Below are 24,657 nucleotides of genomic sequence, written 5' to 3'. Positions count from 1 at the left end.
AGTATTTGTTTTTATTTTTGTGTTGCATGCTTTTTTGTTCCTGGTTTTAAAAATACTCCTAACATAGGTTTTAATGGAAAGAAGATTTTTAAAGCTGAAAAAAAGGTAAAATCTCCCTACAGATAAAAAAAAAAGGCTAAATAATGCAGACAAATTCAGGACCATACAGAGATACTCAAACTAAAGGAAAATAACCATTGTGTACAGGGTTCCCACAGGTCCTTAAAAAGTCTTAAAAGGCATTGAATCTTCAAAATAAAACTAAGGCCTTAATTGGTATTAAAATGTCTTAAATCAGTCTTTCGTAGGTCTTAATTTTCAAAACATCATAAATAGGATTATTTTTATTACGGTTTATTTTTGTAATCTAAATAAAATGTTAAAATTGACTTTTTTTTTTTTTTAAATAACGGCTCGCCAATATTGGTTTGGTCCCGATAGAAGAACCAATAAAAGTGTTGTTGCGGCCAGGACATTTAAAACAAAGTTTGTGAAATCAGTTAAATAATTGTTAAAATATATCTGTCATTTGTGTGTTTTTAGCTTTCTTCCTGTATGGGAAGCTTTTACAAAATTTTAAACATTTGTACACTTGTTTATGTTAAAATAAACCTTTGGGTTAAGTTGTCGCAAGCGGATTTCTTCTTGTGTTTCTTGTAAATTTGGTCTTAAATATTTATTTCAAGTGGCGTTAAAAAGTCTTGAATTTAACTTGCCTTATGCTGTAAGAACCCTGGTGTAGTGGGTTATCAAAAATGTTTCTTCATCAACATTTTGTGCGAAACAAAACTCTTGTTTTGAAACAGAAACCATTCCATGGATATTTATTGTTGAATTTCCCACAAAGTTAAAGTGACCATAGGTTTGCTGCTGACATCTTTCCCCTTTTCCTATTTAAGACTTTGCAGTTTTTGTTGTTTAAATGAGATAGAATCCTCCAATAAAATGTAGTCCTTCAGGGCAATGCTGCTGCTGCTCCCTTTTTTTTAGGGCCTTTTTTTCATCTTGCATGAAAGTTAAAAATAAACACCCCCTTAAGCAGACATGTTTTGATTCATGTATTCTTTAGAGACTGGGGTAAGTTTAGACTGGGAAGCATGGTCTTGAGTTCAACAATCTTTATTTTTAAGAGTTAAAACTGAGATAAAATGGTTAACTTAGTGGATTGCTCAACAATGTGGTCATAGTTTTTCGTTATTGTTGTCGTTCTGCAGTTTTAGTGTCTCTTACATTTATTGTGATTGCGACACTTCTTTCCACTGCTGTGGAGTGCATTTTAGCTTCTCTTTTTATTTATTTTCTCAACATAATGTTTAGCTCTTTACTTCTGTAAGTCCTTTATGTTTTTCCCAATTTGTGATTCATCACAGTTTAGATGGTTGATCTTTGCAGCACCACAACAATGAACAGAAAAATCTTGAAGCTTTTCTGGAGCTAGAAGTTGGTTCATTTTGAAGTAGTTTAATCGGATGCCCATTTTACATAACAAAATATGTATTTATAAAAAAAGAGCTGCAGGATTCCTCATTCAAAATATACAACATTTTTGACTCGGCCAAACTTTTGCTTGTCATTCTGTCCGGTGTGCAGATTAGAAAATGTTAGAAATTATAACTAAAAGGACATGCAGCTAGAAATTTTTTTCTGTCTATGGGTTTGCCTTTAAAAAAATATAAAAGTTGCTGAAAAGTAACAACTGGAAAAACTGCTGCCAACGTCAGGGGTAATTTGGATTCAAAATTGAGTTTATCAAGTCTAAATCACTTGTACACAGCTGCCGTTTAACAGCAGTAACTGCAGAGGGTCGTTAGCGATCTGATATTTGAGAGTCCCTCCTACCCAGGATCTGTTTTAAAGCCTCTGCAGGAACTGGACTGAACATTGACAGATGCTCCTCGCCCCCTTATCTGTGAAGCTCGGGATCTGCTGCCTTTGGGCAAACAGTATTGCAACATTAAACCCAGAACTATCTGCATGTTAAACATTGCAATAATTCTTCATTCCTATCTACTGCAGATCTTTAAGAAACAATAAGGTTAAAGATTACATAATTCAGCTTGTTTACGTCAACATGTTTATATTTTTTTTTGCTGCCCATTGGGAGTGAAATGGTTCCTATGCTGGAGGCGGCAGTAAGCTAATCTTAGATAAGGCTGCCCTGCCCTGACATCCACTTATCTCCTCAGCCAGTTACTTCCATTATGTTGTCTTGTCTGTACCGACCCTCCCGCCAGTCGGGGATCATGCTTCATCTTAAATATAAACATAAACCCATACAAGTCAGTTTACCAAGGCAATGTATGATTAACCAGACTGACTAAAATACAATATTTATCTTTTGAGCAATTTAAAAATTTTTTTTTTTTTTTTTTTTTTTTTTTTTGCTGCATTGAAAAATAAAAGTAATAAAAAAAATAAACTAAGGCCAAAAAAGTATAGTTACCTGCCCATTTTAGGACTAGAAAAAAAATTCAAAATATTTAAAAGGATATGCAGAAAAATACAAACGTTTCAGCTTACAAAAAACAAGCTAAGATGATATCTCCATTTCTGTCTGAACGCCAGCATATTTCTTAGTGTAGATGGTGTGTTCACTTAGATGTGTAGTGTTTTTTTTAGTGCTGTCAAAATTATCGCGTTATTAACGCGTTAACGCGAGGCCATTTTAACGGCGATAATTTTTTTAACGTGAGATTAACGCTATGTGGTTTTATGGTACAATTTTCCAAGTACATCCCGCTGCAGCCTGCGGGAAGGCGGGGCTATTTTCCCCCAGTCTATGCATTTCTCATAGGCTTCAAGAGCGGAGCTCCTCAAGGAAAAAAGACGCTGATACACTGGGTGACGCTAGTGCCTTTTCTTTAAGCCCCACCACCAACAAACAAGTTGAGTGTCTGGTAACTAGTAGCAACCTGAAATACGCTGAGAAAACAGATTACTGAGGTGAAATGGAATCTGCTACGGCACTCTTGTCGGTATCGTGTGTGTGTGTGGGTGGGTGTGTCTGTGTGTGGGTGAGTGGGTGTGTGTGTGTTCTCATTTTTGTTAAGAGGCTGAAAAGTAACTTTCTAGAGCATAGACTACCTTCATCTAGTGATGTCGGTCTATTGATTTTGATGTATTGATTGAAAATTGTTCATTATTATCTTGGTTAATTAACATCTAATGTTAACTCTACTAAATTTTATAGCAGTAGGGTAAAATGCTTGTCTTTGTTCAAAAGACTGTATTAACTGTAAAGACTGTCTTTTACATCAGCCTGTTTTCAGGGCCTTTTTTTTTGGCTACATATTTGTTATTTTTTGCTACATGCCTCCCCATCTTCTTGCCATATGTTTCTATGGCATAAATCAGTATCTGTGACCTGTTTTCATTTAAAAAAAAGAACATTGGCACAAACCTAGCCTGTATGTATTTTTTTGTATGTCATCGAGAGTATTTAAATGATTTTCAATCAGGAAAAAAAATGTGCGATTAAAATGCGATTAATCGCGAGTTAACTCAGGCATTGATGCGATTAATCGATTGACAGCACTAGTTTTTTTTTTTCCAGTTTGACAGTTGATCCCCGATCTGTGGATCTCTATTTAATGCTCTCCTTGTCCGGTTGGTCATTTTAGGTTATGCTTTTATGGATTTTGCAGTTGTGCCACGCTTTCTCCATTCTCAGATGATTAAACTGAAAAGTGTTTTAGGAGATTTGTAAATATTGGAAAGTTTCCTTTATTTTTTTATAACTTAACCCTGCCTTAACCTCCTCCACATCTTTCTCTTTCAACTCTCTTCTATGCTGCTTGTTCTTGATAATACTTCCAATAGTGCAACTGAATTTGTCTTTTTAAACTACACAGTTAAACTGAAGGCTGTCTGTTGCCCTAGATTTTATTAAATTAACCAATGACATACATAACATATATAATAACTTATTCATCTTTTTCCTTCTACTTCACAGTTTAGCTCTCCTCTCTTCTGCTTTGTCAGATAAAATGTTGCAAAAACTCACTGACATTTCGTTAGCTATGTGAAAAATTTAAGGGTTGTTAACCTTTATGTTTGTCTAAATTACCACTATAAAACATTTAATGAGGTTAAGCTTCAGCCTCAGTTGTTTCTACCAGAAAGTGAATTTCTTTAGACCGGTCTTTGGTTTGCATATTGAATCATTTATTTTTAAGTAGAGTAAACACATCCTGCTATGTTGAAACAGTCAGCATTCTGTCCAAAATCCTCCCAGCAGTTAAGCAGAAAACACCCAACTGGGTGGTTTAATAAGCATGTTGTTTCTGTGTTGTAATGTGTGACAGTCATGTGTTAAGTTCTGCATGTGGTAATGTGTATAATCTGAACTAGAATCAGTTAGACTGTTCAGCTACTGATACATAATAAACAACATTTTTGCATTTAAAAGCTGTTGCTGATAAACATGAAAAAAAAGAAAATGTAGCCTACTACAAAAGCAATAAGTCTTGACGTCTCTCTGCTACCATCTAGTGGTCTGTAGGAGTAAATACTCAAATCATGCTTGAAATAAAGACACATGAGAAGGAAGGCTTTTAAGGCAATTTGACCTTTGCTGAAGATGTTTTTAAAAAAGAAAAAAAAAATCTTCTTTCCTGAATACTGCTTCTTAGAATCACGTATATATATATAAAAAAAAAAAAATCATACAAACATGTAGGATCTTTTTCAGTGACTGTTTTTCATCAGCTATGTCTTTCCCTCCCTCCCCCCTTTGCTACAGATTTCTGTGCACCCCACCACGGGCATCCTTGCTGTCTTTGTTGCACTCAACTACTGTGACATTGTTCACATCGCTGGTTTTGGGTATCCCACTTCACAGAATGTGCGACAGCCCATCCACTACTATGGATACGACACTATGAAATCCATGAAGGTGGGCGATTGTCAAGGTTTTTTAAAGGTCTTCTGTGCCCCTCTCTCTCTGTCTCTCTGAACTAATGCGATTTTCTGTGTGCGTTGCAGAATTCTTACCATGATGTTAATATTGAAGCCAAAGCCTTAAAACGACTGGAGGATTTAGGAGCCATTTTTTACCTGCACCCACATTTATGATGCAAAGCTCTTTTCCTTTAAAGTCCAATTTCTGATCCCAGCATTAATTGTGGGAATAAGTCCTCTCATTCTAATTTGACTAAGTGCCTTTTGCATTCGGATTAAATACTTTGCACATCAAATCTTTCTAAGGTTACTTGACTGTGAAGTTTCACTCTGGTATTTCAGCTCAGCATTTTTCAGACTTTTTTTTCATATCTAATACAACCTTGCATGACAATCTTTAACTCTGGGAACAAATTATTTCTGTGGAGGAATCCCAGAAAGTGGCCTCATAATTAGATGCAATCTTTCAAAGCCTTGCAATAAAATACATTTGTTCAAGCAGTATTGTTTGGTTTTGCTCTTAGTCTCTCTAAGGTTTGGGACTAATATTCAGGTCTGTCATCCATCCTTTTGATAGAAAAAAATATCCACAAAAATATCACATTTACTTGTGTTGTTTCATGGTTGAGGAATACTTGCTGAATTCTGCTATCATTTAATCGTTTAATTTATTTGTCCATTCTGTTAAACTGGATATTTTTGTACGTTTAAATAAATGCATAATTAAAATCTTGATCAAAGTGAGTTGCTCTGCTTTTGATTTGTGATAGTATTAGTGTTTGTTGTTCAGGAAAACGACCACAGCAAATGAGGATGCACTGAACAGGTATGTCTTAAATGTGTGATATTGCTTTTTACCACTAGATGGCACAGATGCTCTTTTTACATTCTTCTTTAAAACAGCAGACACTCTACTGCACTGCGCATGGTGCAGTCATGCAGCAGCATGTGTTGTAAAAACAGCAAACCAAACACTAATAAAAGTTTAAAAGACTATTGGGATACCTTTTCCTGCAGGCCTCTCCAGAGTAGAAGAATTTGGCTCCAGAGCCCAGGCTGTCCCTTGTGGTGAGCCTGAATATTTCTAGTCAGAATTGCTCAACCTATTGCACAAACCCAGGTTCTGATTCCAGTTAGAATACAATTTCATGTCCACTGGGTCAGTTTAGTGTCTGGGGACCAGGCCTTTGCCTTAGTCTACTGCATCCTCTTTGCGCCCTGGTCTAAGCAGACCCTCACCACGGTCTGTCATGGTTGCCCTCTGCCAGTGGTGGGGCCACTAGGGGGTGGCCTCACCACTTGTTCCTTGCACCCGGCCGGGTCCCATAAGGAATAACCTGACCCTGCTTGCTGATGAACCCCCAGGGTAAGGTCCAAGCTCTACTCCACCGGCCAACAATGAAAGTTTGATTTCTCATTAAGGCTGTAGAGCCACTCTATGCCTGATCCTTCAACCAGAACATGTTTGCCTTATAAGAACAAAAAAAGATATTTAAGCCCCAGACGACAAAACCTCTGGGATCATCCAAGGACTGAAAAACCTTGGGTGCAAATGAGTTTTTGTATGGACAGTTGCAAAGAGTCTTAAAGGAATAGTACACCCAAAACATGATTAGCCTTCATTTTCTACTCACCCCCATGCTGAACAACACTCTGGAGTACTTTTTTGATATCTCAAATGCATCTGGAGATCTGGGAGGCTTCTTGCTGTCTGCTGACATTCAAATAATGGAGGTCTATGGGGCCCGAGACAGAAAGGTCCATAAAAGTCCACAAAAAACGTGTCAATATTCCTTCATACTGCTCGTCCAATGTATTCCAAGTGTCCTGAGTGGGTAGCATCCAGAATTTACTCGAAACGAAGTCATTTAGAATGTTTTTAGAGCATAAACAGTAGTGTATAGGATTTCCTGAAAGCACGCACATGCACGCTCACGACGCTACGGAAGCCGGCAGACCAAGCCAGATGAAAGTGCGCATTCAGCGTCTGCTCTGCCAATAATGCAAGCGTAGAAGAAGAAATGTGCTGTTTACCTGTGCAAAGAAAGAAACAACGAAAGAAAAATGTCTGAGGACTTCAGTGTTGAGGAAGAGCATGAGTTCTTTGCCGAGCTGAATGCGCTGGTTTGGTCTGCCGGCTTCCGTAGCGTCGTGAGCGCGCAGGCTCGCGCTTTCAGGAAATCCTATACACTACTGTTTATGCTCTAAAAACATTCTAAATGACTTCGTTTCAAATAAATTCTGGATGCTACCCACTCAGGACACTTGGAATACATTGGAAGAGCAGTATGGAGGAATATTGACACGTTTTTTGTGGACTTTTATGGACCTTTCTGTCTCGGTCACCATAGACCTCCATTATTTGAATGTCAGCAGACAGCAAGAAGCCTCCCAGATCTCCAGATGCATTTGAGATATCAAAAAAGTACTCCAGAGTGTTGTTCAGCATGGGGGTGAGTAGAAAATGAAGGCTAATCATGTTTTGGGTGTACTATTCCTTTAAGTAGAAGAAAGTCACAGTTTAGAAATAGCCCCTGGTCTCAATATCTTCACAAAAAATGTTTGGTTGAGCTAAATGTGACTCAACAAGTCAACCTACAAACGTGACTGAGTCTCAATAGGTCTGTCTGTGATGAACAGGATAATGTTTCAGCAATCTGTTGCATAAGGCTTGCTCAAAATATGTTACATAAGCCACCCAGTTTATCAAGCAATTCTACCAAATGGAAAGAAAAAGGATCTAAGCTACTAAATTTGAAGAATGTAATGAAAACAAGATATAAATTTTTTTTTTCTAGTTTCTCAACGTCATAGTACTAGTGTTAGCTGACTGACAAAGGGAAATGTAATATGATTTCATCCAAGAGGGAACTTTTTTAATTTCTTTTTTCATATATGTATCTAAATACCTGGTTTCACATGTATGCTTTTTGTTGCACTGATTCACTGTTCTGGTCACAGGTTATTTTCAGGGATTTTAGCAGATTTTAAACCGGCTATTTGTGTGTTTTTTGAGTTATGAAAGCCAAAATAAGGATCTGAAATGTTTCCGCCTAATGTCTGTAGGAAACTTATATTTACCCTCATTCAAGCTTCAAGATTTCTTCAGCATGGAAGGATCCTTGTCAGCCTAAAGGAGGAAAGTCATTAGAGTAGAAGACATTAAAAACAAAATGTTATTAGTGTTAAATATCCTCAAACTCCTTCCCAAGACTTCTGGTCTATTTTATTTATTTTAGCTGTAACTTTATTTTTTAATTATATGTGGTAAATAGTGGATTTTCCACTGGCTACCAAATAAAACAACCAAATTCTATTATACCTGAATCCAGACATCCAGAGTCATTAAACTACGGTTGCTAATGTTGGAGAGATAGCAAGATGGGAAAGCGGCACTACCCCTTAAGTGACATCTGATTTTTTTGGGGTAAATTTTTCTGAATACATACCTGTACACTTTAATGAACCAAATAAATGTTTAAGAGATTTATTGTCAATGATTGTAGGTCATAAATGCTGCAGGATGAAGGAAATTATTGATTTTACATATTATAGCCTGCCACATATATTTAAATCCACAGGCTCTCTGAATATTATATATTTATTTCTCAATGCTTATCTCACAAAAGCAAGGGTTATATGAAGGAATGCTTGGTTATAGAACTGCTTTAGTTTACCTTATGTGTCGCTAATATCCTCCTGTTATATAATGACTATGTATTCAGAATTTTATTTTATTTTTCCTACAATTTCTACACCTCTAATGTTGGAAATTTCTTACAGCAGATTTATGCATCTTTTTCTCAAACTGGAGGATTTTTTATGCTGGTAGCCTCTTGGAAGCCTGCTGATGGCCAAACTGGACTAAGAAACTAAGATCTAAACTGAGGGAATCATAATAGTTTGATTGTTGTGTTGATCTGCAAAAGTTTTTATTCATTTAATTTTTTTCTGTGGGGGGTGGTGTTGAAGTATTCAGCACTTTGGTCCCTTTTTCTGGTCCAGCCTGTCTCTATTACTTAAGAAGGAGTCATTTTAACATTTTTCCTTTTGCTAGGCAAGTTTATTGAAATAATTATAATATTTAAAGTCTTTCACATGGAAAGGAAACAGGCAAACGTATATAACAGCAGCACTAAAGTGAACACTAAAGTCAAAATCGTAACACAAGGAAAATGAGGAACAACAACAAACATCTAAAAATATCAATAAGATCAAGATCAATTTAAATAAAACTTAAACTCAGTTCTTCTGCATTTCCCCTCCATCTACTGGAAGCTTGTTTAAAAAAATTGGAGCATAAGAACCGTATGTGTATTCTCCTTCTACATGATTTCTGGGGATGCGGAGCAGATTTAAACCCACTTCAGTCTCTAGTTAGTTCTAGTTCTAGCCTAATTTCACCAGGTTCAGGTTTGGTCCAGAGAGCCAGGTTTGGTGCTTTTCATGGGGGGCACAGAACAAAATAATAAAACACAAAGTCAGGGTTACAGTTCCTCATTATATGTAAAGTGAACAAAAAGCAGCTCATGGCTCTTAAGACCCTGATCCAGCAAATAAAGACTAAATTTGTCCAAATGACCAATCAGTTACAGTTTCTATGCCAAAGCATATCATCATGTAAAACAGATTTGGTCTTTAGTAGAGGGGCCATACCAGTGGCCCCTGTCTAGAATCACCCATGAAGACAAAGAAGTTAATTTACATCAAATTATCAAAGATCCAACTTAGTCCAAATATAACCCATCTTATTCCAACACATTCCAATCATTTAAGTAATATAGTTTAACTTAATCCTAATTTTAAAACATTACAGAAATGCAATAGATCTTATACTAACATTAAGTAATTCAGTTCAAAGCCCTTTTCCTCCTGGGTCAGCATGTGAGGATTACTTAACTAAGAGAAGAACAGCTTTGAACAATGCAACTCAAATGGGAATAGAAGAAAAAAATACTATTTTGTAAAGAAGTTATTTTAGTAGCAATTACTTTCTCTTTATTTTTTATCTGCTACCATCTAGTGGCCAGATAAAAAAAATACTTGTGACTAAGTTCAACAGAGAAAAAGCATGCAGCTTTTTTAAGAGACACATAATCCTTTAGGAAGTGCTAATGATGGATTGGTAATTCTTTTTCTCCTTGAGGATTTTTTATCAGCAGTGATGGTAGGATTGTAATTTGTCATGATGTTCCAACTTTTGCAACAGATTTCTATAGATTATTTGTTGTCTTTGCTCAGCTAGTGTAAATTAGTTTACATTAAGTAGTTTACATTGTTGGATTTTGAAATCACAGTTCATCCGCAATTATAGATGCAACACTATGAAATCCATGCAGGTGGACGGTGGTCATGGTCTTGTTTTATAAATACTTTCCCTATACCATCTCTAGGGTTTTCCAGATTAACTACCATGACCTCAAACATGAAGCAAAAGCCTTAAAAAGACGACCGTGTTCAGGAGCCATTCTTTACTTCCGCCAACATTTATGATGCAAATGTTGTAGTTTTATTTAAAATAGCATTTTATCACTAAGCTTGATTGCATCGGAAATCATGACTTACACATTAAATCCTGTCTAGATGGCATGGTTGTTTGTAACTTCACTGCAGCTCTGTAGCTGAACATTTTACAGATTCTTCAAAAATCGATATACTACAGTAGAATCCTAGATCACAGTATTTGATCTGGAAAACCAATTATTTGTTGTTGTTTTTTGTCTGAGCCTAAAAGTGGCATTTTTATGTGGTTTTGTGAGTGGAAAAATAACTTGCTCAGCAATATTATTGGGAAAAAAAAATCTTTGTGATTCATTCATCCGTGGATTTTATGTGTATCTGCCAGCAGTACATCTATAGTTATTGTTTGGGATTTTTTTTTTCTTCCCAGAAGTACATCAATTTTAGATCAATGTTCTCTTTTTTATTTCTACTGAAAATAAAAAAGAGGCTTTCAGTAGAAAGGCATGTTTAGTTCTGCATGGATTTTACATTCCATATACTTCATACTTTGAAATGAAAGTAAACATCTCACAATTTTAGATTCATTATGCTTTTTATTGCATTTCTGTTAAAAGTACAAGATATTTCTTTGCTCATTTGTGACAATTTGTTTAATTTTTTTGTTTTTATTTAGAAACACATCACCATTTGATAATCATAGATGTACTAAACTACTGTATCTGCATTTCTAATTAAAGATGGCAAAGAGGGATTTCCATTCTTTCACTTGTGATGTTTAATCTTAGAATTAATTAAAATGAAGAAACATTTATTTGAAATGGATATTAAATGAAGTCCTACCACTAGATGGCGCAGAGACTCTTTGCATGTATGACATAAAGCAGAGATCCTGCTGCACTGCAGTCATGCAGCAGTACCTATAATGCGCCTGGGGTGGTAGGATCAGTAAAACAAGCCATACTAGTTGTGCAAAGGAAACTTGTTAACAGCTGACATGTAAAAGCATTTGAACATGTTAGATAATTATTTAAATCTAGAACCCATTTTTATAGACATAAGTTGTGTGTGTATTTTACTTCTCTAATGGGGTTAAGATAAACAGTTGGTGATGCATTTAGTATCTTTAAATGTAGCTTTTCAATGTATAGTACAATATTGGCTAGTAACATAAGTTCTGCTTCAGCATCACTTGTACAGCGCCAGCAGAATGACACCCAGAATACTTTGATGGCACGTTTTATTCAGGCGCCAATGTCCTCTGCTGTCATATAGAACATGGAGTTGGTGACGTGGTGTTTTGAGCAATGATACATATTTTTCACCAAACATATGTTCTGTGTGCTCTAAGTTTGCATGTTTTGCCTGCATATTGGTAGACTATAGCAACGCAACTATAGCACTGCAGCTAGAGCCAAAGGCTAGTGAAACCTGGGCCATTTTTGCTTGTAGACAGAGAGAAAAAAGTGCAATTATCTGTGATGTGAATGTGATCAATTAACTGTGATAAAGGGATACTAGACACATGAATCTTTGCCATTTTATAAATAAGCTTGTCTCCATTTATTTGATATCAGCAATATAAACTTGGCACTGCAATATCTTTTTATGCTTTTCTTTTGTTACCTTTACACTTCAGCACCAGGAGGTTGGACAGTACAGAGAATCAACGTCTGGAGATAAAAATCCAAATCGTAAATTTAAAAAAAAATTGCCGCTGCTACAAATTTTTTTTTGTCTATGATGTAGTAAGAACCCTTCGCCCAAAAAACATAAAAAAGGGGGGAAATGTGTTTTTCACAGTGTTGGTAAATAACAATCTTTTCTTTGTTTTTATTATATAAACAGTCATGTTGTTAACGATTTAAGAATGTTATAGAATGTTTTGCTATTTAGTAAATGAAACATTAACATGGGTGTTGAATTTATTAATTCTTTACCATTTTATATACTTATTTACTTAGTTACTCTCTACTTGAGGACATGTTTGTGTGGGGTAAAAATGTGCTCTTTTGACCCTTGGGGGAAGAAGTAACTCATGTCTGCAGAATGCACAAAGGGGATCATGTCCTAGCTAGAAGCTGTGTGACTAATTTTGATTGGACAGTGGAAGGTAAGCCTTATGAGCAGGAGACTGTATCACATGCAATGTGCTGTAACAATGCAATATCCTGTGAAAATTTGACCTCACCACGATTGCATGAAATCAAAAGGCCTGCAAGAAGATCTACAGTTGGAGTCAAGCTAAGAGACTTCAGTGCACCATGTTCGCTCCTCACTTGCAAAAACTGTGTCTATGTCTGTCTAGTTTTTCTCTTTATAGGTTAAGAAATTAAATAAAGCCATCAGTGGGTGCGTTCTAAATTCATATTTATTAATTTTAGAGCCAGTGGATCAGAGACCACAATAACTTGCACAATAAATTGCCTGTTTAAGCACCTTTTGTACTTTTCCACATTTCCCAAATCTTTTTACTATGTTGCTCTAATCTGTAAAGTAAAAAAAAAAATGTATGACAGTTTGTGGTGGCAAGTGCAAAATGGAAAGTATGTGTGACAAAATGCAAAACAGTATTTTTGCAAGGCAATTTATAACCTACCTTTTTTAGTTTTGATTCTTAATCTGAATTTAGAAGCAGAATCTAAAATCTCATCATCAGCTAAGAAATCCTTGGATATGTGCTGAGATGGTGTTTCGGGATTATAAACCAATCAACCGTAAGTCACCTTCTGCTCATGTGATTAAATATTGAAGTAGTGCACATGATCAATCTCGCCTTCATTCTTCTGTCATGTGATAACCCACATACAACCTGCGTAGATACGCGCCTTATGAATTCATAAAATTATTTAGACTGCTCATAAATAAGTATTTTCCCAACAACACATGATGAGGAGGATCCAGTTCTCGTCACGCTCAGCGGGTTTTTAAGAGGGGATTACATAACTGAACAGGATTTATGTGAATCAATCTATGTTTATGGGACAACTTTGAATCAGGTCAGGTTTTTTTTTTTTTTACAGGAATCTATTGTAGTGTAAGCACACCTCTGAACCTGAAGCTTGTGTGTTTCAGAATACCGCACCTTTGTCTTCGTGCTTTTAACCACGGGATCTTCTGGGGAAAATTCCCATATTTTAGACTTAAAGTCGTTCCTCAGGGAAAACAAAGCTTTAACCTTGGTGCTCATCACACTCTCCTCTATTAACTGATCCCTGCATAAGCATAGTTATGGGAGAGATATGCAGCAGATCTAATGAGTCTGAAGCTGCTTTACACAATAACACTCATTCAAAATGCATAACTTAGCACTTTTAGCCAGACCCCCCTTAATGCCTCCATGACCCTGAAAGCATAAGCATGGAATTTAAAGAACAACAATATAATAGGAGTGTAGATTGTACATAATGAATGCTTAGCACTGTGTAAGCATAGTATAATGCTCTCAGAATCTGTACAAGTGATAGTTACTCTGAACACATCTTTCATTACACCATCTGCTCTGTGCACATCCTCCTCCGTCTGTCAATGCAACATCTTATTTCAAGGCTCTAAAGAAGTTGCCCAAATGTCGATTGCCGCTTCATCATCATATAAGTTACTGGAAATCTGAACAAAAACACAAAGCAGTGAATAATTGTGAAGATGCAGTAGAAAAACGTTTAGAATAGATCTTTGTTTTACACGTGTCAATCTGAATAGGTCGGCATATAATTTATCATTCCTTTTTTAATCTCTTATCTATATTGAACATCCAGTGCAAGTTACTGCCTAATAAAAGAGTCAATTTCTGCGTGGGAAATCGCAGCATAAATCAAGCTATTCTGTAAAGGCCTCAGAGGTTTGTTAGAGAACATTTATCAACAAACAGCATCACCAAAGGCTAAGGGACACAACAGCTCAGGAATGAAGTTGATTAGAAAGCTTAGGTTATAAAGCATTTAATCAACTCATGGAGAACTGCTCAATTCATTATCTGAAAATAGAAATAATTTTGCACAACAACTCTCCTAGCAAAATGGCTGTCCACCTCAACTGACAGACAAGAAGAGCAGTAATGAGAGAAACAGTAGACAGGAAACTTTTGGCTGCATTCCTCACATTTTTCCATTGTCAAAGCGATGAAAACTAGGGCCAGCTTAGTGTTTGCCACAAGTCATGCCAGAAACAAAGATCCGGTTAAATAAGAACTAAATATATAACGCTAGGTGAAAGTAAACCTAACCTAAATGCAAATAAATCACAACATTCCACCTGTGAAACAGGGCTGTGGCAGCATCATGCTTTTTTTCTAGATGAATTATTAATAATCCTGAAAGAAACCCTTTAGAGTCTGGAAACAATTCAGTCAGATCGCAGACACATTAGTTCAAATTTTTCTATCTAAGGAAACTCAGCTGGTTGCATCCAGTCATTGAATTTGCGGGATTAACTCCCCCTGGACGAGCAAGCAGAAAACAAAACACAAAGACTTGTTAATGGGATTGCAAAAAAAGCATGAATCCACAACATGATGACTCCGTTATATGGACTATTATTTTCTTTTCACAAATCAGATGCATTATGGTTTCTTTTTGCAACATAAAGAAATTTGAACAAAAAATAACTTGCACACTTTCAGAAATTGATACACTGTATTTAAGGTTGAATACCAAAATTTACTAGTTGTATGTTTTGTTAGTGTTGGACCAGAAATATCAGCAAATAAAACTGTTGTTATCTAACCTTAAAAAAAAAAAAAAAAAGATGATAAAATTAACGATGATACGAGTTTCCTCCTTTGACTCCCTGCCCTTGTGATGGCCGGCAAACAACTGCGCCGGCTTTCCCTTGTTCCGCATCATTGTAGAAAAATTAAACAGATGAAGACAAGCAATGCAGATTTGCGGCATGTCTGAGTGAAAAGGCTGGATTGTGTGGGAAGGTACAGTGTGTATCTGGCTACCTAGTGAGAAGGCATCTGGTCCGTCTTGCAGAATAACACCCCCACAGCCCAGAGAGCCACTGTGGGTCAGCTGCTTGTGCAAACACACTGTTTCCTGCGAAAATGAATAAGAATCAAGCAGGGTGAGTCAAACAAAACAAAACAAAACAAAACAAAAAGAAATAGAAGAGGCTTTTACTGGTTTGACGTTTTTCTGTTGTAAAACCCCATTTCCTGGCTTGCATGTGGGCCCTGCTTTTATACGATCATGGATTTCCTGTGTGATTTTTATTTGTTTCCTTCTTGATTCAGACAGGCTTTAATCAAAAAAGAAAAAAAAACCCTCACACACTGTCACTGTGACGCTGGAATAAAAAAACAAGTGACGTGATAACAGAAGAAACAATGAAATAATCTTTGAAAGTATGTAATCTGCTTTCTTTGTCTTTGAATAAATATATAAAAAATGTTAATGACATTTTCAGATATTTTTTTCCTTCTTATATTTTCTGAAGATAAATAGATTTTTGTATTGTGATTTGTATCATATTGAAGCACTGGATGTTTGATTTTTTTCATATAATTGAACAGTATGTCAGACTTATGTTGTTTGAAGATATTGACCAAAATGCACACTCATTAAAAAAATCTACAATTAGCTATTTTTTGTTTACAGCAGCTTCAAATCACAGTTGAACTATAACTAACTATATTTTCAGAAATTGCTTTTAGTTTAGGATCCCTGTAGTTCTTATTTGACAAGTCTTGAAATGATAGATTTTGTTCTGTAATGTTGTTAATTTGGTTTAAAGACCAAAGCCAATTTTATTATTGTTATATTTAATTATTTCATAATGTTTTTCAGAAATATCCTAAGGCACAAACTGTTCCCAATACAGAATGTCTTTACTTAAATATTATGGTCTGATATTTAAAAGGAATTATTGAAATAATTACAAACCTGCGAGCAATTTGGGTTTAAACTTTTTCATGCTTTCAGTCTGCTGATCATTATTTTATTAGCAAAATATGTAAAATGCTGGGTGGAGGATATACAAATCTAAGTACCTGCCACCTTCCCACTTTTTCATCAAGCCTGAAACTTATTGTAAGCACAGATTTTGCATAAGTATTTAGCATGATTTAGCAAAGTCAGGTGCAAACAAAGGAGGTAAGAAATTCAGCTTATCAACATTTTTTAATTGATATTTAATATTTTGAATTTAACCTTTGTTGTTTTTGTCTTTTTTATTTTACTTTTCAACTATTAATTAATGTAATTATTTTCTTGGTATCTGAGTGTGAAAATTTTTTTTATTTTTATATAATGTTTAGGTAGTTTAAAAAAATATTCCTCACTTTGTCTTAGGAGCTGCAGTCTATTCTTTTAAGTTTTTAGTGCTTTGATTTGTGGACTTAAAACCTGTATAAATACATCAGAACCTCCAGTTTTAAATTTGTCAACAGTGTTGCAAACATTTGAACTTGAAATACAAAGAGAAATGGCGTGCATGAAGAGGAAAAGAAAGGTCAACTCTTCTCAAGTGGCCTCGAGTCAATTGTGAAGTGGGAGATGTTGCATTCTGAGACACAGCTTCAGGACAGCTGATAATTTACCAAACTAAAAGCATGGTGTCTGTTAGTACTACAAACTGTTCCCTGGAACCTGCATCATACTGTAGATCTGTGCTCTCGGCACAGATCTGTGCTTACTTACTCTAAAGTGTGTCTTGTGCAGCATTGCGGCCGGCTATGGATGCAGCCTCTCAGTCAACTAACTGGTCTGTGATTATGGTCCTCACTGCCTCAAGTAATATAATAATTTGCAAAAATATTCTCCAGAAAAGTCCCAGTGTAGAGAGGAAGTTTGTCATCTGGACTCAAAGTTCACCAACATAAATTGATGCTGCTTAACATATGGTAATAAGTATCTGCACTCCTTTACAGACGTCTCTATGCATGCAGTGGTTTGACATAATGGTCTCTGACCATGAGTTCCAGGGATGGATGCTCAGGTGGTCAAAAAACAGCAAGCAGCACCCATGGGAGGACATGACATTCAGAAAGATGCAGGAAGTTTCAGCATAAAAAATTCCCTTTCATATTTTAAACTGTGGTGGTGATTGTCCCAATTTTGGATATAACTAAAAGTTAATTGATTTTTCTCTCAGCATCTGATGCTACCCCATTAGGAATGAATTCCAGTTGCGGATACAATAATAATAAATCTGTGTACGTTTGGATGCACAGATTTGCTTTGGATCTATGTGCTCACCTCCGGGTTATCCTGCTCAGCACGTGTAGGCTGACTTGACTATCCTGTTCTTCCTTTATTGTGCCAAACAGGGCGGAGTCTTGTCCCAGCACTACTCCCTTCGTCTCTCTGCTGTTACATCTGTCTTCTTGTGTCAGTGGACCCACCAACTAGAGGAGGTAAAGGGTTTTGTTCCACAAGGTGCAACCTAATCTATAGTAACAGAAGACATTGTAATTTATTTTAGATTAATTCACTAAAAAAGAATGCCATGTGTTACATGACTTAAAGGCTACAATAGTCTACAATTTGTGGGACATTATAAAAAACACTGAACAGACGGCAGAATGGAGTCATAAATAGAATCTAGTCTTTGTTGTTAAAACCAATCTAATTGGTTTAAATCCTTATTGCTGAGTCACAACTATGTATTAGTGGGCAAGTAAGCAAACATGCACCCATTGATTTAAAACTGTTATATAGTCCTTTATCATATATTTTTGATTTATTTATTTAACCAAATAATGCAAAGATAATAAAGTCTCATATTAACAGAAATAGATGGTTATAAATCCCCGAATTGCTGAAAATTCTATAAAGGGATGGTTTACATTTTTTTTTAAATTTAGTTTTGCTAATAGGTTCTAAGCATTTTATATCTTCCTTTTCTATATATAAAACTCCTTTTGCATCTTCATTTTAATCCAGATTAGTTGGTTTTGGAAGTAGAAACTAACAGCTTGTTCTACAGCACGCTCTGTGTTGCCCACAATAATGCACACATTTTCCAATCCTTCAGAAGTGATCCAAATGGGTTGTTCATTTAAATCCCAGAAAAATTGTTTACATATAATATAACTGTATACCAGGCTATGTATAGCATAGCCACATACCTTGCATTGTATAGTTATGGAAAGTAAGAGACTGGAAAAATACTAGATGACTGTTTCAAGGAAACCCAACAAGCTTTCCTGAAATAGTTTAAGAAAAAAATAAACTCTTGCAAAAATGTAGACAAAGCATTTAAAATATGTAAACATGTAAAATATATCATTATGTTACTCACAGAAAAACTGAATATCCCAGAAACGTTAATAAAAATACTGTAGGCAAGAAGAGTTATTAGAAAGCTAACAAAAGAGTTTCATCAGTCAGACACTTTAATTAACTTACTATCAAGCAGGTTAAGGTTACCCAGGAGGTTAAAAACCTTATTAATATTTTTTTTTTCTACTGTATACATGTATTGCTTTTGGTGTAACCTTAATTTAGCTTAATCATTAAGGATATATCTGTCAGTGATGCGGAATGGTTTAGCAGGGTCAGGAAAACGGAGTGCACTTGAAAGCTGCTCTTTGAAGAATATTCTTAATGAAACCCAATTTTAATTAAACAACAATCATATTTTACACACATCTTAAGTTTTTCAAGGTCAAAACATTTAAAAGATTTTAGCTTCATGCAACTCATAGCTGAAAGAGAAGAGCTGCTAAAAAGGAAGAGTATTAAAATGCAACAGTCATGCCTCCTGTTCAAGAATCTTTGTCGTCATTATAAAAACATAATTAAATTTTGCATCCTTTAATTTACTCCTACAGCTAATGAATCCAGATGCCACATAAATGCCAAGCAGATCGCAGCACGGCCCCAAAGGGGACAGTCCCTTATTTTTTCTTACTCCTTAATGACACAACGTATTTGTTCCTCACTAAAATTGTTTGCCGACACGAGAGGGTATTTTACTCAGCAGGTCATGTTGACTGTAAATCCAGACAAGCGACTGTAGAGGAGGTGGTGATTGGATCTGTCATGCTGCATGAGATCTTGATGTTTTTATTATATACAGATAAATAAAAGTTTGCATTGAGTGCTAACATTGTAAGTTCAAGGCTTTTTTTTTCTTTTGCTTTTTTTCTTAGAAAAAAGGCTCAGAGGTGTTGACTATAACTGCACAGTCAATTGTGCTTTTATGAAAAGATGAAACACTTTAAAAAGCACTGTCTCTTTTTGCCATATCCAAAAAAGTATTTCTGGAGTAAGCTGAAGCTGTTTGTACCTGTCAACCTACTCTAAACGTGGTAATGCCCACCCACGATGCCAAAAGGTCAAGTTTCTTTTTTTTTTTTGCCTCTCTGTGTCTGCATGTGATAATGACCACATAAAATCATTTCGAACCTCCCTCAAGTAGAGTCTTTCATAATGCCTAAAAATGAGTTCTGCTTGGCTGTATTTTTATCAGTGGGTTAAAAGAGGCCATTAATAGACTCCACTTGTTAGCACGGTCACAAAAAATTGCAGCTTCTGTTTCATATTGAGATTTTGTTCGGTTTAAACAATCGACTGTGCAAATGCCAGCTTTTATGCATATTTTTAATGCAGAATTTCTTCACTCTTTTAGATATCTGTAAGCATGTACATGTTATTAAATCACAAGTTTCAGACAACCAGTACATATAGTAAAATAAAATAAAACAAACAAAACCAAATATAAAACAAAATTAATCCAAGAAACAAAACATTTACCCATCTCTCTCCCTAAATAGACAAAACTATTATCTTTGTTTAGTGCTTTTAAAAGCTTGAGGTATGACTGATGTCACTATCTGTTATTGCAGTTATTACTTTTATTATAATGTTTCAAATGCCACATTTCGCATATGCTCCTGAGTGAAAGCAGGGAAGCTCTTCATAAACTAAAATAAAGACTTGCAGCTTTCCATCATTTTTTTAACAGTGTCCTGTTTGGCAATATGGCAATAAGAATAATTGTCTTGATGCCAAAAAGAGCCCAACAGATTTTACTTTCACAAGTGGAGCAATACGGCTGTCGCCATAGTGTTCCGCTTGATTTATGCATATAAATTGCTTTATTATAATTATGCAGGGAGTTTTACAGATTATATGGACATGGCAATGTAGGTAGAACAGGAAAGGAAACACAGAAAAAAAGTAGAAAAGATGAAATAAAGGGGAAATAAACATCTTCAGTCTGCTTCATCACCTGCAAAGAGACGTAAAAAGAAGAGCACAACCAACAGACATGATACAAGATGTACAACAAAGTGACACCTAGATACTATCGCTGCTTCTGAGTTTAAGGAATCTACAAAAATTAAATTGCATTTTTTTTATTTATTTTTTTAGGCAGCCTCAAATGGCAGCATAGGGGCAGATTTATGATATAGGTATTTAATTCAGGCACTTGGAGATTAACAAAATAAACGTGGAAACAACTCAGAGCAGAAACAGTGGAATCCAGCCGAGAGTGACAGAAACTGTGATTACTGAACAAGGATCAGGTGGTTGATTAGAAAGAGGATTGTGCTGCGAGGGAAGGAAATAAACTGCAGTTGAACTAAGCAAATGGGAGAACAGCCTGATAGGAAACAGAGCGAATCAAGAAGCAAAGACACAAACAACAGTAGAGTATCAGGAACAAGTACAATCTAACATCAAATTAATAAAAAAAACAATACATGTACAGAAAAGAAAAGGTTCAAGTCCATATTCATCTAAATAGCATGGTGCATTCAAGTATCGCTTGTATTCTTGAAGTGGTTTAAGCATTTGTTTAGTCATATCATAAACTAATTACTCCTGAGAAAATCCTCAGCTACAACACCACAACCCTTTAAGGTGTGGATTTTGTTGTAAAACTCTATTTAACATCTATAAATCCAACTTATTTTTTTATTATGAAACAAATTTTAATCTAATTTTTACTGAGCTTTATACTGCTCACTTTAAGCACAACAACACATGGATAAATTCAAATTAATGCCAGAAAATAACAAACCTATTGTCTTTACTGTTGAGTAAAGCAAAATAAATGTTAATACATTTTTTTGTTTGTGGTTTGTACTGAAAATATACCAAACCCTTTCGGGACCTGATGACTGTCTACAGCAGTCGTCAGGCGACTTGTAGCATATACGCTGGACAGGCAGCCACCCCATCACAGGGTAAGACAGAAAAACACTAATAACCATTCATCTAAACTAAACATGCTAATTTTGACTTGCTGGAGGAAGCTGGAAAATCTTGCAAACTCTCATTGCTGCAAGGCAGTTTCCATTATTTCAATACCATGAACATTTAGAATAAACCCTCCTATAAAATAAGAAAAATGCTCCACTACTCCCTTTATGTAATCTTGGTTGTTATGCTTGTAAAATAAGTCCTACACTTGTTTTTACAGCTGAAGTTTTCCTTTCCTTTGCACCTTGCAGTTCACTTGAAAACCAGACTCTCGCTTTACTGTGGCTCAGATTCTGCAACGTGGGATCCCGTCCCAGAGATTTAAATCTTCTTCTCCATGAGCCCCAATGTGACAATGATAGATGCTGCTGCCATTAGAAGCCGGGGAGCTCATCTACTGGCTGTACTCGCTGATTTCTGTTAAGCCCTTTCCCTTTTTTAGCCTGCCTCACAGAAAGAGTTGGCAGATAACACATGGATCCTCTTATCCAGTCTGTCGAGCTCTGTGGATTTTTTTCTTTATTCAATCAAAACAGGAGTAGGCCTATAACGGAAAACATTGACTTCACTTAACCAGTTCATATAGGGATGTCATATCTTCTTAAAACCTAGCTAGTCTCTCTTTTTAATCAATAGCATGCAATAGCAAACTTAAAAAAAACTTAATAAGTCTCCAAACTAAAGTAAAATTTTCCATAGTTTGTTATTGTTTTTCATATAAATTTAATTTTCTACCTTCACTTGTCCTTTTTATTCACCTAAATTTTCACCTAAAATCAGTGTGCAGAAGCTACTGCTGCGCTCCTAAACTGGGAAGTTTTTAATTTTTTAATTACAAATTTATTCAACATACAAAACCCCACATGTAAAACAGTTTATTTCTTAAGTATTTACATCTAAACAATGCGAATGGGCTTTCAGATGATACAGCTATTTAAATATAAGAACAATTTTTCAATATTTAATCCTGTATGAATAATTTAAACCCGAGTGCAGATTTTAAAAATCCACAATGAACTCCATGGCAGTTCAGCTCTTGTTATTGAATACCATAGATGTTTCTCATCCAATGTCTCCATTTTAAAGACAAATGTGTCCTCACAGACAGAAGATCTGTCACGGTCATGATGAGTCTATATTTGAACCTGTTTTTATATTTTTGCAGTGATCAGCAAAATGGCTAAAGAATAAAAATTTTTAAGGAACGTCTGTATTCTCAACACAGTCATATCAACATTTTTTTTTCTTAATCCTTGGGCAAGCTTCTCTGACTACATGAGCTTTCTTTTTTTCAAAAACATCATGTGTGACACACAGTGGAGAGAAAATATGACAGTATACAGATGGATCTTGATTCCGTAGCCTTATGCTGGAGCTTTCATGCTGCGGTGAAAAGAAGCCTTGTGAGAAATTGATCCTTTTGTGTTTTTATGGGATATTCTCCTTATGGGAGAAACCATAGGATTTATTTTGCAACCTTAGCTTATAGTGCCAAAGTTCCTGTAAACTTTTACATCCAGCCCTCATTGAGTCAGTAAGATCTGTAAGGCAATGTCATGTGCTGAGTCCCTAGTCGGCATGGCCAAAGGCATGGTAGCCACACGTAACCCTGTTTTTGTCATCAAAACAACGTTGCATACCGTACGATTCTGGGTCATGCTGCATGTGAGGAGTGTAGGATTTCTGTCAGGTGCCGGTGGAAAAACAGTGTTGTGGAATTTCTTTTAGATTTGAGAGACTACTGAGCAAAACAAACAAAGAGCCTGAGGTATTATTTTCAGTCAAGTTGCCTTTCAGTAAAGACCTTTTACTGTCATAGAAACAGTAGAAGGTACAGCATGCAGAGAACGTATACCGTGCTCTGCCAAGGTCACACATTCAGTACCGAAGGTTTTATCATGAACAGTTTCAAGTGTTTATTCTCCCGACAACCTTTCCAGTTTTTAGCGTTTCAACCAGAAACGCTCATGTTTTTATTCGGTTGTGAACATCTATACAATCAGTTCTGAGGGTTCTCTGCCTGTATGTTCAGCAACGTTGTCTTGCTGGAAAGTCGACCTCCCTCTTACTAACAAGTCTTTAGTAACCTCAAGCAGGTTTCTGCCTGCATCCTACCAACACAACGCTGACAACAAAGTGTCTTGTTTTTTTAATGTGCTATATTTTGCAGGTAGACCAAAAATGATAATCTTGTCCTATTGCACTTTCCACCACCTGTTCACTGCATACCTTACATTGCTTTTGGTCAATTTTATATACTGTATACTGCTTAGGCTTTGTTTTAACAATGCTTCTTTCACCGCTCTTCTTCTTCTTCATGCCCCTTTTCAGACAATTTACAATAATCAATGTAATTTCTCTGGCTGTATATACCAACTGGTTTATTTGGTGGAGTGTTATGTTTCTATTTATGTTCAGATAATTTGGAAATTTGTGTTTGGTTTGGTTGATGTTGACTGCTCTCTTTTGTGTGGGCATGGTATATGGTTGTTGGTCAAATTGTCTAAAACAAATTCCTTTTCATTCATTCATTCATTCATTCATTCATTCATTCATTCATTCATTCATTCATTCATTCAAGGCTAAGAATGTGGAAGGCATGAGAAATTCCCTATATCAATTCTTCCCCCAGAGCTGTATATCTCTTCATCTCCTTCAAAGACAAAACAATATCATACACACATAAATCTACTATATTACAGTTCAATAAAATACAATGCAATGAATCAGAAAGCTATCACTATCCTCCAATCCAAGATGGCGTAATGTTAGGTTCCCTCAGGATCCCTTAGTACATTGCCCACTCCTAATCTTAGTATTAGATGTTGCTCTAAACAAAGTAAAATGAGAGTTAAAAATATTTAGATAAGGATAATATAATGAGGAGCAAAAGGGAATGATTATGTGTGGTGTATGAAAAGGGTTTTCAATCCTTCAATTACAGTACGACTGTTCTGAAAGTTTTAGGTGTCTGTTTGCTATTTTACACACCTGACTCATATAAAGGACTAATTAACAGGCCTTTGCAATTCTGATGGCTGCTGAGAAGCTCATGCAATCATTTGAAGCAGGTGTGCTGCAACAGAAACATCTAACACATGCAGAGCAGTGGTACCTGAGGATTAGGATGAGAATCACTGCA

At 35.8% G+C, this 24,657-nt stretch overlaps 1 protein-coding gene across 2 annotated transcripts in view; it reads left to right on the top strand.

Moving 5' to 3' along the window:
• Nucleotides 1-5,639, top strand: part of st3gal4 (ST3 beta-galactoside alpha-2,3-sialyltransferase 4) — a 49,555-nt gene extending 43,916 nt beyond the window's left edge. For both annotated transcript variants that reach the window (XM_038275282.1, XM_038275281.1), the window contains exons 11-12: nt 4,742-4,894; nt 4,984-5,639. In XM_038275282.1, the coding sequence (XP_038131210.1) occupies nt 4,742-4,894; nt 4,984-5,073 (243 nt within the window). In that variant the 3' untranslated portion in view covers nt 5,074-5,639. The remainder of the gene's footprint in view (nt 1-4,741; nt 4,895-4,983) is intronic.
• The last annotated feature ends 19,018 nt before the right edge of the window (nt 5,640-24,657 follow it).

Source organism: Cyprinodon tularosa, unplaced genomic scaffold (genome assembly GCF_016077235.1).
Source record: "Cyprinodon tularosa strain WSP-4 unplaced genomic scaffold, ASM1607723v1 ctg950, whole genome shotgun sequence".
Taxonomy (NCBI): Eukaryota; Metazoa; Chordata; class Actinopteri; order Cyprinodontiformes; family Cyprinodontidae; genus Cyprinodon; species Cyprinodon tularosa.
The sequence above is the reverse complement of the archived record's forward strand: the minus strand, read 5'-3'. Positions and strand labels throughout refer to the sequence as shown.